Source organism: Eriocheir sinensis, chromosome 29 (genome assembly GCF_024679095.1).
Source record: "Eriocheir sinensis breed Jianghai 21 chromosome 29, ASM2467909v1, whole genome shotgun sequence".
In the NCBI taxonomy this organism is placed as follows: Eukaryota; Metazoa; Arthropoda; class Malacostraca; order Decapoda; family Varunidae; genus Eriocheir; species Eriocheir sinensis.
Window position 1 is genome coordinate 14,897,240 of NC_066537.1, and position 16,882 is coordinate 14,914,121.

At 43.7% G+C, this 16,882-nt stretch overlaps 1 protein-coding gene across 1 annotated transcript; it reads right to left on the reverse strand.

Moving 5' to 3' along the window:
- Positions 1-1,167: 1,167 nt before the first annotated feature.
- On the reverse strand, positions 1,168-16,551 carry LOC127005108 (transmembrane protein 145-like). Its single transcript, XM_050873672.1, has 12 exons — positions 15,644-16,551; positions 11,685-11,805; positions 10,978-11,243; positions 10,386-10,535; positions 9,298-9,498; positions 7,160-7,238; positions 6,346-6,417; positions 5,313-5,462; positions 4,288-4,460; positions 1,884-2,056; positions 1,582-1,702; positions 1,168-1,452 (listed from the first exon to the last, which is right to left on the reverse strand). Exons 3-12 carry the CDS (start codon positions 11,200-11,202, stop codon positions 1,189-1,191), a joined length of 1,608 nt encoding a protein of 535 aa, XP_050729629.1. The 5' UTR covers positions 11,203-11,243; positions 11,685-11,805; positions 15,644-16,551; the 3' UTR covers positions 1,168-1,188.
- Positions 16,552-16,882: the final 331 nt, after the last annotated feature.

The window sequence follows — 16,882 nt, forward strand, 5'->3', positions numbered from 1 at the left end:
AAGAGGACGGAGTGATATCAGTGTTGGAGTTGATGGCGGTGGTGGTGGTGGTGGTGATATGTACTGGTTCGATACTTGTTACTGGTGTTGTTGTTGGTGGTGGCGGTGAAGGGGGTGGGGGTGAAGGTGGGGGTCAGGGGGAGGGGTCGTCCTTGGGTGGAGGGGGCTGGGGGGGCGGGGGGGACGGGGGGGCGTGGTGGGGGTAGCTCTTGTCCTCCTTGGCGATGCATTTGGGGGTGGGAGAAAAATCTGTGAGGGGAGAGAAAGGGGGAGGGGGTAGGTTAGTCTCTCTCTCTCTCTCTCTCTCTCTCTCTCTCTCTCTCTCTCTCTCTCTCTCTCTCTCTCTCTCTCTCTCAAACTACAAATTACTTTTTTTATCTTCTTTTCCTTTATCAAAATCCTCCTCCTGTCTTTCTTCCTCTTATCTCTTCCTAATCCTCCCTTTCCTCAATTCCCTTTTTCATCATTGTCCGTCTCCCTATTCCTATCTTTCCTTCCTTTATCAAAATCCTCCTCCTCTCTTCCCATTCTCTTTCACTTATCCTTCCTTTATTCCTCCATTATTCTCTCCTTCCATTCCATCTATTCTTTCCTTCCTCTGTTCTGTCTCACATTTATAAGTCCTCCATGTCTTCCTCCTCTGCTTTCCTTTTCCCATCCTCGAGTTTCTTTTCTCCCTTTACTTTACCTCACCTTCTCTTTTCCTTCTCTTTCGTTCCCTCTGTTACAACCGCAAACTTATCTTCCCTCCCTTTCTTTCTCCATTCATCTTCTTTTCCTTCTCTATTTTTTCTTTTCTTTCGTTCCCTCTGTTACAACCGCAAACTCATCTTCCCTCCCTTTCTTTCTCCATTCATCTCCTTTTCAATCTCCTCTTTTCTCCTTCCTTTCCTCTCTTACATCCACGAACTCACCCTCCTCCCTCTCTCCACTTATTCATTTCTCCTCATTACGGTCTTTCCTTCCTCCGTCTCTTCTATCTTTTATTCACGAACTCTCCCTTTTTTTTTTCACTTCTTACTACTCCTTTCATCCTTTCTTTCTTCCTTTCTTCCCCTTCCTCAACCACACACAAACCCAGCCTTCCCTCCTTCTATTCACTCCCTACTCCTTTCTTCCTTCACTTCCTTCAACCAACCCTTTTTCTACCCCCTCTCTTCTTTCTTCCCTTCCTTCTCTCCCATTCCCTCACAGCTCTTCCTCCCTTTCTCCCTTCCCCATCCTTTCTCTCCCTCCGCTCCTCACCATCTCCACCGCCCCGGACACCAAGAAGAGGTCGGGCGCGGCGTGGGTGCGCGGCTGGGGCAGGTCGGGGGCGTAGCGGTGCGCGGCAAAGGCGTCGAGGGTGTTGTTGCCCACCACGCCCGTCGAGGAGTGCTCCAGCGCCCTCACCTGCGCCGTGCGGACGTGGTAGGGGAAGTTACGGTTGGCGGCGCTGGGGCGGGTCAGGACCTGCGGGAGGGGAGGGAGAGAGAGAACACAGGTAAGAACACCCCCAGCCGCCCAACAGGTAGAAAGAACAAACATAACACCCCCGCCACCCGCCAGGCAGAAGAGAGCAAACAGCACCCCGCCACCCACCAGGAAGAACAGGTGTCCCAGCAGCGTGATGGCCAGGTCGACGCCGTTCACCACCTTCTCCCGCACCCACTTGTCGATGAAGTGGTTGCTGATGATGATGATGCCCGGGCCGGCCAGAAACCTTCGGCGGGCGGGGAGGAGAGAGAGGAGAAAAGAGGAGTCAGGATGGACGTGCAGGGGGGGGGGCGGTGAAGAGAAGGGGAAGGGGAGCAGATTTTTTTTTTTTTTTTTTTTTTGTCCATTAGCTTCCTCATTTGCTTAAAAAAAATCTAGATAACAAGGCGAGGGGCACACGAACTCACCAGATGGAGTAGAAGGCGAAGAAGGGCCCGTAGAAGGTTATCTTCTCCGGGTAGTGCTTGACGGTGAAGAAGCACGAGTAGAGGAACTTGAGCCACGCCAGCAGCCGCAGCCCCACCAGCCCGTACCCCGCCGGCGACTCGTACAGGTACAGCACCTCGCCGGGGTCAAACATCTGGAGGGGGAGAGAAGAGGAAGGTTAGAAAGCGAGGAAAAGAGAGTGAGGGGAAGGGAAATCTCTCTCTCTCTCTCTCTCTCTCTCTCTCTCTCTCTCTCTCTCCTACCCTTTCTTTCCTCCCTCCTTCCTTTTCCTGTCCTCACACCTCACTTGTCTTCCCTTCCTTCCCGTTTGATGTTTTCTCTCCCCCTTTTCCTCCATTTTCTCCCCCTTCTTTCCTCCATCCTTCCTCTCCTCCCCCTCCTCTCCATCACTTCTTGCTTCTTTCCTATTTCAATCCTACTTTTTTTTATTCATTACTTCCTTACTCTTTTACCTCCCTACTTCCTTCTTCTCTTTCTCCCTTACTTCTTTACTTCCTTCCTCACTCCCTGACATTCTTATTTCCTTCCTTCCTTCCTCCTTTATCCTCTTCACTATTCCCTACTTCCTTACTTCATTTTTTTCTCCTACTTCCTTTTTATCTTATCAGTGTCTCCTTTTCCTAGTTTCTTCCTCTCTTTTCCTTTTCCTCCATTTTCAGCTTTTCTCTCTCTCTCCATTACTGCCGTTCCTTCGTTTCTCCTCAGTTCTCTTATTCCCCTCTTTCTTATATCCATCTTTTAATTTTCTCCATCGTTCCTTTTCTCTCTCTCCCCTCGACTTTTTTTCCTCCCTCCAATCACACATTTTTTCATTAACTTTCTCTTTGTTTTCTCCAATTTTCTCTTCTTCCACTAACAGATCCCTTTTTTCCTTCCCTTTCTTTTTCTTCCTCGTATTTACACTTTCCCTTTTTACCTTTCCTTTCACTTTCTTCTCTCCACTTCCTCTCTCTCCTTTCACTTAACACTCCATTTTTTCTCCTTCCCTTTCCATCAGTCCGTAACCTCGGGACAAATACCAGTGTTGTTATTCTTATTCATCTATTTCGCGTAATGTTTTAAACAGTGGGATTAAACAATTATTGAAGGGAGAAAATGCTCACTTCTTACTCCTAGGGACATATTTTTAAACGTATCGGGGTCCCATTATGACTTTTTCCCAAGGCCACGGAGAAGATTAACCGGGTTGTCATGGGTGATTTACTATTCATGGTGCAGAAGGCGTGTACAGCTATCACAAGGATCACAAAACAGTCCATGAATACCCCAGCAGCTTCAACGAGAGGCTTTTCAAACAGGCGAACCGAGGCGCCGATACTTTGAAGAATAAGACATCCTTCCATCCAACCAATCACCGTAGCTAACATCACCCTCCTTCCGTCCAGCCAATCAGCTCCCGTAGCTAACATCACCCTCCTTCCGTCCAGCCAATCAGCTCCCGTAGCGATCTTCACTACAAAAGGTGCCACTAGCTCTAGATTCGGCCCTATGCAACGTCAACTCCAAGGTCCCTAAAACGGCATATCTCAAACCGAGGTGATGTGGTAAATCTCGACCCAATGTATGGTAAGCCGTAGAGAGAAAGGTGCCCCATCTCAAGGAATCAAAATCCCGTGCCTGATCCCCGAGGCCAAGCGAATCTCAGAAATACAATAAAGCTAAATAGACGTAACAGGTGAGTTACCCCCCGCAGCGTACCCGCAAATCTTACACACATTCAAGAACACAGTAAAAGCTGCATGGAAGTAACGCTTCAATTATCTCAAGAAGAAAACCCACAAACTCAAGCGAACATCCAAAAACACAATAAAAGCAACATGCACGTAGTGGTAGAATTCCCCCCCGAAGATAACCCACAAACTCAAATTCAGAAATACGATAAAAGCAACATGGACGTGAGGGTTGAACTACCTCTCGAAGACAACCCTTATGCGTGTATGTATGGGTGTATGTGTGTGCATATCAGGGTTGTTTTGATTTAAGTCGATTTAGAGCAAAGTAAAATAAATTATGATTTAAATCAAAATTAAATATACTGTATATATTTATATATATATATATATATATATATATATATATATATATATTTATATATATATATATATATATATATATATATATATATATATGGCAAAAAGGGGGATGCAATGTGAGGACGAAATAGAGCAGGTTGGAACTCTCTTTTTACACTTCAACCACTCTTTCGGCCACCTCCTTAGATTCTTTTTGGGAGCAGCGAGTAGCGGGCTTTTTTTATATTATTGTTTACTTTTTTGTGCCCTTGAGCTGTATCCTTTGTTGTAAAAAAAAAACTACCAATATTGTACGAGTGTAAGAAACGGTAAAGACAAGATCAAACCTCACCTGTTGCTCGTAGATGAACAGACCGACGCTGGTGACGATGTAGATGCACATGAAGGCGGTGAGGCGCACCGCGGAGTTCTGTCTGAGTCTCCCGCGCGTGATGTTGAACCCCTTGGCGGCCAGCAGCAGCAGCAGGACCATCATCACCGTGCTGGCAGCGTGGAGCATGCGGCCTGGAGGGGAGGTGGTGAGGGGTTGGGGGTGTTTACTGGTGCTGAGTGTGGTCAGAGCCATACAATATAAGTTTAGTCAGTGGAGCATGCGGCCTGGAGGGGAGGTGGTGAGGGGTTGGGGGTGTTTACTGGTGCTGAGTGTGGTCAGCGCCATACAATAGAAGTTTAGTCACCTCCATCGCAGGCGCTATGTTGTTCCTCAATGAGCCGCGCAAAATTCAAATGGATGCTGATACAAGTGTTTTTTTTGTGTGTGTGTGTGTGTCTGTGTGTTCTAAGTACTTCTTCGACATCCTGATAATACCTACAACACAAAAAAAAACTTGTATCAGCATCAATGTGAATTTCGCGCGGATCTTTTTAGTAGCAACATGGCGCCTGTGATATTTATTCTATGGCTCTGGTTGGAGTATACACTAACTTAAACGTATATAGAAAGGGATGTCTGGTTACCGTTTATCCCCCTTTCTCTTCTCTTCCCCTTCCCTTCCCTCCCATTTACCCTCTCCAACTTACCCACCCACCAATCACTGTTTATCCCCCTTTCTCTTCTCTTCCCCTTCCCTTCCCTCCCATTCCCCCTCTTCAACTTAACCACCCACCAATCACTTTTCCTGTCCCTTTCTCCACCTTTACCTTTCCTGGAACATGTACCTTCTCTTCCTTTCCGGTTCCTCTTTCCCTTCCCTTTCTCCTTTCATTTAATCATTCACTTACTTTTCCTTTCTTTTCCCACTATTCCCTTTCCTTTCCCCTTTCCTCAAACATTATCTTCCCATCCTATCCCTTTCATTCCCTTCCCTTTCCTTCCCTTCCCTTCTCTTCCCTTACCCCCTCGACATATCTACTCACCCAATAGCTTGCTGAAGGGGAAGCCGACACCGTTGAGGCCGTACTTGGCGTAGTGCAGCGTGAGGAAGACGAGGGCGAACACCTGCGTCACGGCCGTCGACAGGTAGAGGCGATAGGTGGTGTGCAGCAGCTCGCGTTTCTTGAGCCTGGCTGTGACGCGAAGTGAGGTGAGGTTAGAGGGGTTAGATCTTACGGCAAGCTTTAACGAATGGAGGAAGAAAATGAAGAAGAATGAAGTTAAGTTAGAGTTACTGATCCCACGGCAATACTGACGAATAGACGAAAAAATTAAGAAGGACGGTGGAATGCTATTGTTGAGGGATGTTGAAAATGAAGAAGAATGAAGTTAAGTTAGTGTGACTAATCCCACGGCAATACTGACGAATAGACGAAAAAATTACAAAGAACGGTGGAATGCTATGGTGAGGGATGTTGAAAGGTAAGTTAGTTAGCGAGTTCGATCCTATGGTAATACTTAGCGAATAGACAAAGAAACTGAAGAAGTATGGTGGATTGATACGTTGAGAGATGCCGCAAGTTAGACCATCCAAAAGCTCGTATACGAAAGACTGAGAGGTAACTGTAGAATAGTTTGTAAGGAAGAATTGTTAAGTCAGTTTTGAAGTAGAGTACGAGAGATTGTGAACAACAACAACAACAACAACAACAACAACAACTCCTCCCGTAATTGACCCCCCTTTCGGCCACCTCTTCCGATTCTTTACAGGAGCAGCGAGTAGCGGGCTTTTTTTTATTATTGTTTCCTTTTTTTGTGTGCCCTTGTGCTGTCTCCTTTGCTGTAAAAAAAAAAACAAGAAAAAAGAACAAGTGAACAAAGAACAAGAACAAGGAAAACGAACAAGAAGAACAATTACGTGAACAAAACCAAAACGTAGAAGAGAACAAGAACAAAGACAACACGAACAAGAACACGAAGAGAAGGATCAAAAAGAAGAAAAAGAAGTGAGTCCCAATGCCCTTCCCAGCACCGTATCCCAAACCCACACCTGTAATAATCAACCCACGCCCTTACCTGAGGCGAGGCAGGAGAGCAACACCACGCCCACCTGCAGCCCCAGCGCCGTCAGGTTCGTCTGCAGGATGTCTGACGCGGAAACACAAGAAGAAAAAATGTGTTAGGAGAAAAGTAGATGGAAGTAGATATGAGGCGTTCCTTAATGCAGCTAAAAAAAGAAGTGAGTGACGGAATAGATGGAAATATATATAGAAAAAAAAAGTGTTAAAATGTGTTAGGGGAAGAAAAAGATGGAAATATGTGTGTTGTTCCTTAATTATTCTGAAAAAAAAAGGAGGTTCCGGAATAAATGGACTTGAGATGAATATTATCGTGTTTACGGAGAAGGAAAGAAAAAAGAAAGCAAGAGGAAAGAAAGAAAGGATAAAGAATGAAAGTCAGGGAGAAAAAGGAAAAAAAGAAAGAAGAAAGAAAAAGAATGAAAGAGAAAATAATTAAAGAAAGGAAGGAAGGGAGAAAGAAAGAAAGAAGAGAAAATAATGAGAAGGGAGAAAGAAAGAAAGAAAAAAAAGAAAGAAAAAGAAAGAAAGAAAAAGAAAGCCTTGTCAAACTATCACTAGCCTCATAAAACTATCCATGGAAATACTAACACAACCTCTACGAAAGCCTTGTCAAACTCACACTAGCCTCATAAAAATAAAATAGAAAGGAAGAAAAAAAAAAGACGAAAAAAAAAAATAAAGAAAGACAAAGAATGAAAGAAAAACGAAAGACAAAGAAAGAGAAAGAAAGAAAACACAGTAAGAAAGCAAGAACACAAAGAAATAAATAAAGAAAGAAAGGAACTGCTCGAATATATGTTAGTACTCACAGAATTCGTCGGCGGAAAAGTGTCTGAACCAGTAGGAGTTCCCGTTGGTCATGGTGAGTTTATACGACAACTCCAGGCCCTGCGAGAGAGAGAGAAGGGGAAAGGAAAGGGTTGGAAAATGAATATGGAGGAAGATAAGAGAAAGGAAGGATAGAGAGAAGGGAGAGGAAAGGTAGAGAAAGAGAAAGGAAGGGAAAGGGTTGGAAGATTAATACGGAGGGAGATAAGAGAAAGGAAGGATAGAGAGAAGGGAGAGGAAAGGAAGAGAAAGAGAAAGAAAGAAAAGGGAAACAGGAATGGAAGGGTAGATAGGAGGAGAGATGCAAGAAAGGAATGATGGATAGAAGGGAGAGGAAAGGAAGAATAGGAGAAAGGAGAAGAAATAGGGAAAATAATGGAAGGGTAGTGAGGGAGATAGAGGAAGAGAAGAGAAAGGGGAAAAAAAGCAAGACAAAAAGGGAAAGCAATATAGGGTTAGATGGATAATAAATGTAGAAAAAGAGAATGGAAAGGGAAATAGAATGGAAAACGGGATCAGTTGAAGCTCTCTACTACTCTACTTTCCCTATCTTTTCTTTTCCTTTCTAACTTTTTATCGAGCGTCTGTCTCTCAATGCACGCGTAGAAAACCACAGTGTATGAGTATTAGTTTTATCTATATACCTTCCCACACCTCTTCCTTCACTTCTTTCTACATTTCATCACCCTTTTCACCTTCAATAAGTCCTTCTAACCATCATCATCTTCTTACCCCCATCACCACCATCTTCACTTTCTACTTACACCGTTCATGTCATTGCCAATCCTTGCCTTCCTTTATCCCATCCTTTCTTTCCTCTTTCCTTTTTGTCTTCTCTTCCTCCCCTCGTCTTCTACCCACCTACATCCACTAACCATCTTCATCTTCTAGCTCTACATTGCTTTCCTTTTTTTTCTCTTTCCTCTATTTCCCTCACTACCCTTCCATTCTTTTTTCCCTATTCCTTCTCCGTTCTCCTTTTCTTCCTTCCCTCTCCCTTCTATCCAGCATTCCTCTCTCGCATCCCCTCTTATCTACCCTTCCATTCCTATTTTCCTTTTCTTCCCTTCCTCTCCCTTCTCTCTATCCTTCCTTTCTCTTATCTCCCTCCATATTCATCTTCCAACCCCTTCTCTTCCATTCTCTTTCTCTTCCTTTCCTCTCCCTTCTCTCTATCCTTCCTTTCTCTTATCTCCCTCCATATTCATCTTCCAACCCTTTCCCTTCCATTGTCTTTCTCTTCCTTTCCTCTCCTCTCCATCCTTCGTTTCTTTCATCTCCCCTTATCTGCTAGCCATCAACATCTAACCACCAGCATCTCTTACCTCTACATTCACTTACCTTCCCTTCTTTCCCTTCACCTTCACCTTCCCCGTCTTCTAACCTACCATACTAACTACTAACCATCTACTATCTTACTAACTATGTCCTAACCACAGCATCTTCTAACCACCTGACCAGGGTAGGCGGTGGCTGAACAGATAGCAAGACGCCCCCGCGTTCAGGAGGACGCGAGTTCAATCCCCGACCGGTGCCACCAAGCTGGGATTTATCAACCGCCGCCGAGTGGCTTAAAACTACCCACATGCTGTCCAGAAGACCACCTATCAACCCGGACTCTAGATTCTGGGATTAAAGATGAGCTCCGGGAGGGCAGCATGAGCCAATGCAAGATGGCGCCACTATAAACACTCGCCTGCGCCAGAACGGGCTGGGCCGATCATCAGGACCCACCGGGAAGGAGCCTTGGACCGACCATCAGGATCCACCGGGAAGAAGACTACCGGCGCAATAGGCCAAGACGTAAAAAAAAAAAAAAAAAAAAAAAAAAACTCTACTGTCCACAGCATCTCCTTACCTCCCTTCGTTCCCTTCCCCCGTCTTCTAACCTACCATACTAACTCCTAGCCATCTACTATCTTACTAACTGTCTCCTAACCACAGCATCTTCTAACCACCTCTCTCTACCGTCCCCAGCATATCCTTACCTTCCCTTCGTTCCCTTCCCCCGTCTTCTAACCTACCATACTAACTCCTAGCCATCTACTATCTTACTAACTGTCTCCTAACCACAGCATCTTCTAACCACCTCTCTCTACCGTCCCCAGCATCTCCTTACCTTGTTGCTCTCACAGTTGCTGACGGCGATGAACCACCAGCGCTCCCGAAGACTCTTGAAGTTGCGTACGCCCTTGCAGTGGTTGAAGGCCGTGTCGCCCGGCTCCCGCACCACCGCGCACTCTTGGTTGTTGGATATGAGCGTGAGGTTGATCTTCTGGCGATTCCCCTTGATCAAGACGCCCTCCTTCTCCTCGCAAGTCTGGGGAGGGTGAGGGAAGGGAGGGAGATGAAGGGAGAAAGAGAGGAAGGTGAGGAATGGATAGGGTAGAGCAGAAGAAGGAGAGGGATCGAAGAGGATGGAAAGAGAAAGGGAAAGTAAAGGAAGGGTAGTGAGGGAGATGAGGAGAGGATTGTGAAAAAGGGAAAGGAAAGGAAGAGAAGGGAAAGGGAAAGGAAAAGAAGAGAAGGGAAAGGGAAAGGAAAGGGAGGGTAGGGAGGGAGATGAGAAGGAGAGGATTGTGAAGAAGGTAAAGGAAAGGAAGAGAAGGGTAAGGGAAAGGAAAGGAGAGGAAAGGAAAGGAAAGGAAAGGAAAGGAGAGGAAAGGAAAGGAAAGGAGAGGAAAGGAAAGGAAAGGAAAGGAAAGGAAAATGAAGAGAAAGGCAAAGGGAATGAAAGAGTAAGAAAAGAGAAAGGAAAAAGAATATTGAGTGAGATGAGACAAATGGGGATGAAACGAAGGATGAAGAAAAAGAAAAAGGAATGGAAATCTCTATGTCTATCTATTTATCTATCTCTCACTCTGCGGCTTTCTCTTCTGCTTTTCTTTCTTTCTTTCTTAATGTCCACTTTTTCTTGCGCTCTCTTTCTCTTAACTCTGTCTTTCCCTTTGTTTAGTAATTTTTTATTATTCTTTGCGTATATTTTTGACTCTGTGTCTATCCATTTATCATAATTTTGTCTTTCTCTTTCTCTATTTATCTGTCTATCTATCTCTCTATATCTATCTATCTAGCTGTCTCACCTTTTTTTATTATTCTTTGCGTATATTTTTGACTCTGTGTCTATCCATTTATCATAATTTTGTCTTTCTCTTTCTCTATCTTTCTGTCTATCTATCTCTATATCTATCTATCTAGCTGTCTCACCTTGGTCGTCTTGTACACGGCCGGCCACTGGGTCTTGGAGTCGAAGTAGAGGAGGAGTCGCTGGGTTCCGAACTGGAGGTCATAACTCACTTCAAACTCAAACGTCCCGTCGAAGGAGAGGAAGCAGAACCTCTCCAGGAAGACCCAACGCTGAGGGGAGAAGGAAGGGTGGTGAGGGAGGGAAAAGAAAAAGAGGAGGGAAGGGAAGGGAAGAGAAAGAGAGGAGGGAAGGGAAGGGAAGAGAAAAAGAGGAGGGAAGGGAAGGGAAGAGTAAGAGAGGAGGGAAGGGAAGGGAAGGGAAGAGAAAAAGAGGAGGGAAGGGAAGGGAAGAGAAAGAGAGGAGGGAAGGAAAGAGAAGAGAGGGTGGAGAATGGAAGAGGGAGGAAGCGAATGGAACAGGGGAAAGAAAGGAAGGGGAAAGGGAAGGCAAGTCTGTGTTTAATAGCGGGAGATGACGGAGCGGAAAGAACTTGTTGTGTTAGATGGTATTGTGTTAGAGGTTACTGACTTCGAAGCTATCAGGAACAGAGTATGGGATGGGAAGGAGGGGAGAGGAGGGCGCAGCACGTCTTCAGCACAGGTCAGCACTCACCTCATACACCTTGAGGAACCCTTCAGTGTACTTGGCCTCCGTCGGGGCTGCCAGCACGACCAGGGTCACCCACGCCCACACCCAAGCCCACTGTGACCTGTACACGCCTCCTGAGTGTCTATTCGTGAGTCTTCTTGTGACATTGGGTGCTTGTGGGGGCCAGGGGCGTGTGGAGGGCGTGGGCAGAAGGTGGGAGTCATCAGGGTAGGGTGCTGAAAGGGCCATGTTGCTAGTTGTCCTCAGAGCAGGGAAAAGACATGCAAAACCTGATGATGTGAGAAGAAAAACATATAAACCAAAGACAGTTACACGAAAACCTGAGAACATTCATTATTCAAGGCAGCCTGTATATACAAAGAAAGGACAGGGAAACGCATATTCTCAAACACTTCGGGAATTCAAAGGCCAAGAAGATCAATTGGTTTATAGAGTTTTTTTTTTAGGTTCATGGTACAGAGAAAGGTCAAACTACCACCTTGACGATGCCTCCTCACCATGAATGTAATAAAAAATAAAAAAAATGAGAACCCGACTGATCTCCTTCGTAGTCTTTGCTCCCTTGTTGTAATCCTCTGCAACAATAAACCTCAATCAATCAATCACTCAATGTGTTTGTTGTGAGAGCCGAAAGTGTCTACCCTGCCATACGTCGCCTTGTGCCAGCTTCCCCTCTGCTTACACCCTACAATGCACGCCACAACACTTGCCTGGGCGGGAGATTCTGTTCACTTGGGGCGCCACTGCCTTGCCGAGGGAACTACACACGGAGGCTCGGTCACCTCCCTACCTCCGAAGGCGTCCATATCCCCTGTACACCGTCGTCGCCTCCTGCAGCAGTAGTGGTAGTAATAAATGTTTTAGTTGAGTGTGAAGAAATAGTAGTAGTAGTAGTAGTAGTATAGTAGTAGTAGTAGTAGTAGTAGTAGTAGTAGTAGTAGTAGTAGTAGTAGTAGTAGTAGTAGTAGTAGTAGTAGTAGTAGTAGTAGTAGTAGAAGGAGGAGGAGGAGTGGCAGAAGTAGGATCTTTGTGTTTGTGTATAATGTTGTTTGATTATTCACACACACACACACACACACACACACACACACACACACACACACACACACACACACACACACTCCTCCCCCTTCACCCAAACACAACAGGTAATCAATTAATCAACAGGTGGCGTTTAAAACCGCACACGATTTCCTACCTGACCCACATCCAACCTAAGAGTGACGATGACTATGACTTTGGGGGAGAGAGGAAAGGGGGAAAGGAGAGGAGGAAAGGGAGAGAGAGGGGAGGAAGGGGGACATAGGGGAAAGGGGGCGTATAAGGTGGAAGTTCCCCTATAAGTATCACCTGCTCAGTCTAGGAAAGGGGTTAAGGGGTGGCATAATATGATGACGCAATAGAACACGTGCATATGTGAGTGTTGCATTGTATTGGTGTTACGTTGTGCTATGTTATGTGTTAAGGTATGCTATGGTATGTTATGCAGTCTTGTGTTATATTATGATAGGTTGTGTTATGTTATGTTGTGGTATGCCATGTTATGTTTTCCTATGTTGTGTTATGTTATTATGTTATGCTACGGAATTCTTTGTTATGGTTTGCTATGCTGTGATGTTTTGTTATGTCCTGTTATGTTATGTTATGTCAATCTATAGTATGGTATGTTATGCTTTCCTATGTTATGATTTGTTATAGTATGTTATGATTTGTTATGGTATGTTAGGGTGCTATGCTGTGATGCTGTTAGGTTTTATGTCCTGTTATGTAATTTTGTACTATGGCATAGCATGTGTTGTGTGTTTACGCTGCTGGACTAGTGATGGAAGAGATCGAACAGGCAGGCCAGCGAGTAGACCTTTTACGTTATTAATAATTCAGTTCACCTTGACGTTTCACTCACTACCCTGACCTTTGCGGACTTGGCTGAGCTGAAAAAGACTGGCAAAGCGAAGATGTGAAGAGAGATGTCATAAGCGAAGGGAGGGAGGGGAGTTGAAGTGTACCGAACACTCCTTTGACTATTGATTCACTTGATCTTTACGTATCATCCAATTCCCTGACCTTTACTGACTTCACGGAACTGACGACTTGTGGAGCGAAGATGTGAAGAGATGTGACAAGCGAAGGGAGGGAAGGGTACCGAGTGCTCCTTTGACAATTGATTCACTTGATTTTTACGTATATCATCCAATTCCCTGACCTTTACTGACTTAACTGAAGAAGACTTGCGGAGCTAAGGTGTGACAAGCAAAGGGAGAGGAAGCCTAACGAGCACTTCTTTAACTATTAATTCTCTTCACAAATAAATTTTATCCACTTCCCTAACGTCTGACTTGACTGAACTAACGACTGGCTGTGATGAGATGAGAGGAAGACTGGTGAGAGGATGGGAGAAAGGCGAGCGAGCATTCCTTTGACTAGTACTCTTTTCACCATTACGTAAGTCTAGTCCAGTTCCCTAAAGATATGACAAGCGAAGGGAAGGAGAGGAGAGGAAGACTAGCGAGCATTCTTTTGACTATAGTAATTGTCTCCACCATTACCTCCTGTCAGATTCCCTAAAGATATGAGAAGCGAAGGAGAGAGAGAGAGAGAGAGAGAGAGAGAGAGAGAGAGAGAGAGAGAGAGAGAGAGAGAGAGAGAGAGAGACGAACGAGCACTCATTTTGACTAGTAATTCTCTTCACCTCGTTTTATCCATCTTTAACCTTTGCTGATGTTACCTTCGTGTTCACTGAGTCCGGGTGAGTGAACGAGTGAGTTATTAAAGGGAGAGAAAAAGATGTATCAGGAGTCACATGGCACTACTATAGTCAGATCCAATGTAATGACTTCGTTCTTAACACACAAAAAAAAGCGCGCGCGTAAAATGTATCATGTATACCCTATAAACACGCGAAACTGAAGCACGTATAATTAACACAACAAAGCAGCACAGGTAAACGATTTATAGAAGAAGATAAAGAAGAACAACAACAACAGCTACTACTATCACAATAACAAGACAAAGGTGACCAGAAGAAGACGAAGCAGAAGAAACAAACAAACAAACAAAAAGCAAACAAGTAAGAGAATATGAACAAGATTTAAGAACAAGGACAAGAAAGAAAACGAAACGAACGGATGAAGAGGAAGAAAAGGAAGACGAAGAGGAAGAAACAGAAATAACAAGAATAGAAACAATCAGAGGAAGAAAAGGAAGACGAAGAGGAAGAAACAGAAATAACAAGAATAGAAACAATCAGAGGAAGAAAAGGGAGACGAAGAGGAAGAAACAGAAATAACAAGAATAGAAACAATCAGAGGAAGAAAAGGGAGACGAAGAGGATGAAACAGAAATAACAAGAATAAGAAACAATCAGAGGAAGAAAAGGGAGACGAAGAGGAAGAAACAGAAATAACAAGAATAAGAAACAATCAGAGGAAGAAAAGGGAGACGAAGAGGAAGAAACAGAAATAACAAGAATAAGAAACAATCAGAGGAAGAAAAGGGAGACGAAGAGGATGAAACAGAAAAACAAGAATAAGAAACAATCAGAGGAAGAAAAGGGAGACGAAGAGGAAGAAACAGAAATAACAAGAATAGAAACAATCAGAGGAAGAAAAGGAAGACGAAGAGGAAGAAACAGAAATAACAAGAATAGAAACAATCAGAGGAAGAAAAGGAAGACGTAGAGGAAGAAACAGAAATAACAAGAAAAAGAAACAATCAGAGGAAGAAAAGAAGACGAAGAGGAAGAAACAGAAATAACAAGAATAGAAACAATCAGAGGAAGAAAAGGGAGACGAAGAGGATGAAACAGAAATAACAAGAATAGAAACAATCAGAGGAAGAAAAGGGAGACGAAGAGGAAGAAACAGAAATAACAAGAATAAGAAACAATCAGAGGAAGAAAAGGGAGACGAAGAGGAAGAAACAGAAATAACAAGAATAGAAACAATCAGAGGAAGAAAAGGGAGACAAAGAGGAAGAAACAGAAATAACAAGAAAAGAAACAATCAGAGGAAGAAAAGGAAGACGAAGAGGATGAAACAGAAATAACAAGAAAAGAAACAATCAGAGGAAGAAAAGGGAGACGAAGAGGATGAAACAGAAATAACAAGAATAAGAAACAATCAGAGGAAGAAAAGGGAGACGAAGAGGAAGAAACAGAAATAACAAGAATAGAAACAAACAAAGGAAGAAAAGGAAGACGAAGAGGATGAAACAGAAATAACAAGAATAAGAAACAATCAGAGGAAGAAAAGGGAGACGAAGAAGATGAAACAGAAATAACAAGAATAAGAAACAATCAGAGGAAGGAAGACGAAGAGGATGAAACAGAAATAACAAGAATAAGAAACAATCAGAGGAAGAAAAGGGAGACGAAGAGGAAGAAACAGAAATAACAAGAATAGAAACAATCAGAGGAAGAAAAGGGAGACGAAGAGGAAGAAACAGAAATAACAAGAATAAGAAACAGAGGAAGAAAAGGGAGACAAAGAGGATGAAACAGAAATAACAAGAATAAGAAACAATCAGAGGAAGTAAAGGGAGACGAAGAGGATGAAACAGAAATAACAAGAATAAGAAACAATCAAAAACACACACCACCACAACCACAACCAACCACAACCACCACAACCACCTCCCTTCCCACAGGTCAACTAATCAGCCACTCACTCACCTGTTTCACCTGCCCACGCCTCGGCCACGCCTCCCTCTGCTGCCAAATGGTCCAGACAGCTTTGACGAACCATATATAAGAGGAGGACCACTAGGAACACTACCAGAGGACCATAATAGAAGGAGAACCACTAGAACCACCTCACTAAAGGAATTCCAACTTCAGACTCCCTCACTCCACTTGACCTCGCGTCCGGATCCCCTCACTCTGACCTCGGCTTCATTTTCCTACGTTCTAGTTAAGTGTGCCTTGTTAATATCTTCTAGTATGTATTTTATGAGTCTTATTTCATAGGTATAAGCTTGGAACAAATGTTATAGAGTGAAGGGCCATGAGTATATATATAAAAATTGTAGGCTATAGTCTTGTTCTCTGTAGCCTATGTCTTGTAAATATGTGCTAGTGTGTATGTTTTTCTAATCAATTTCATATATATACTGTTGAAACACGTATCATAGTGAAGAACCATGAATAGCGTAGCCTATTGCAACGGGATTGTAGTAACCAAGTATCATGTTTGTGATTGAATATAAAACTGCTAAAGATTACACTAAAGTACATGTGACATTTCCGTTGGAAGCTTTAGTGCCTTTAAATTTAGGTCATCTCATTACGTTAAACAGAAGTATAATAAAATAAATGGTTCGACCGCGGTTGCCAGATAGAAGGATACGGACGAGCTGATTGTCATGGCAACGGCTCGGCAACACAACTTTGGCGCGGGAAGTTTAAATATTGCACCTTCCTTGTTTTTCCAGGTTTGAATGTAGTTAAAGGCCCAATATAACCTCTGAAAGCATCATAATAAACATCTCTCTCTCTCTCTCTCTCTCCTTGCGACAAGGCATCGTCCCTTTGGATTGGAAAAAGGCTAACGTGACACCAATTTTTAAGAAAGGAGACAAAAAGATACCAGGTAACTACCGAGTCCGACCCATTAGTCTAACTACAATTGTAGGTAAGCTACTTGAGAGCATAATTAGAGACAAAATTGTGAGTTACCTCGAAAGCCACTCATTAATTTGGGATTCACAACATGGCTTCCGTAACAAAAGATCCTGCCTATCAAACCTATTGACCTTTTATAACGACCTCTTCTCAGTTTATGACGTAACCAAATAATTGGACGTAGTCTATCTTGATTTCCAGAAAGCGTTTGATAAAGTCCCACATCATAAATTACTTTATAAATTAAAGCAAATAGGTATTGACGGTCAAGTAAACCAATGGATAGCGAAT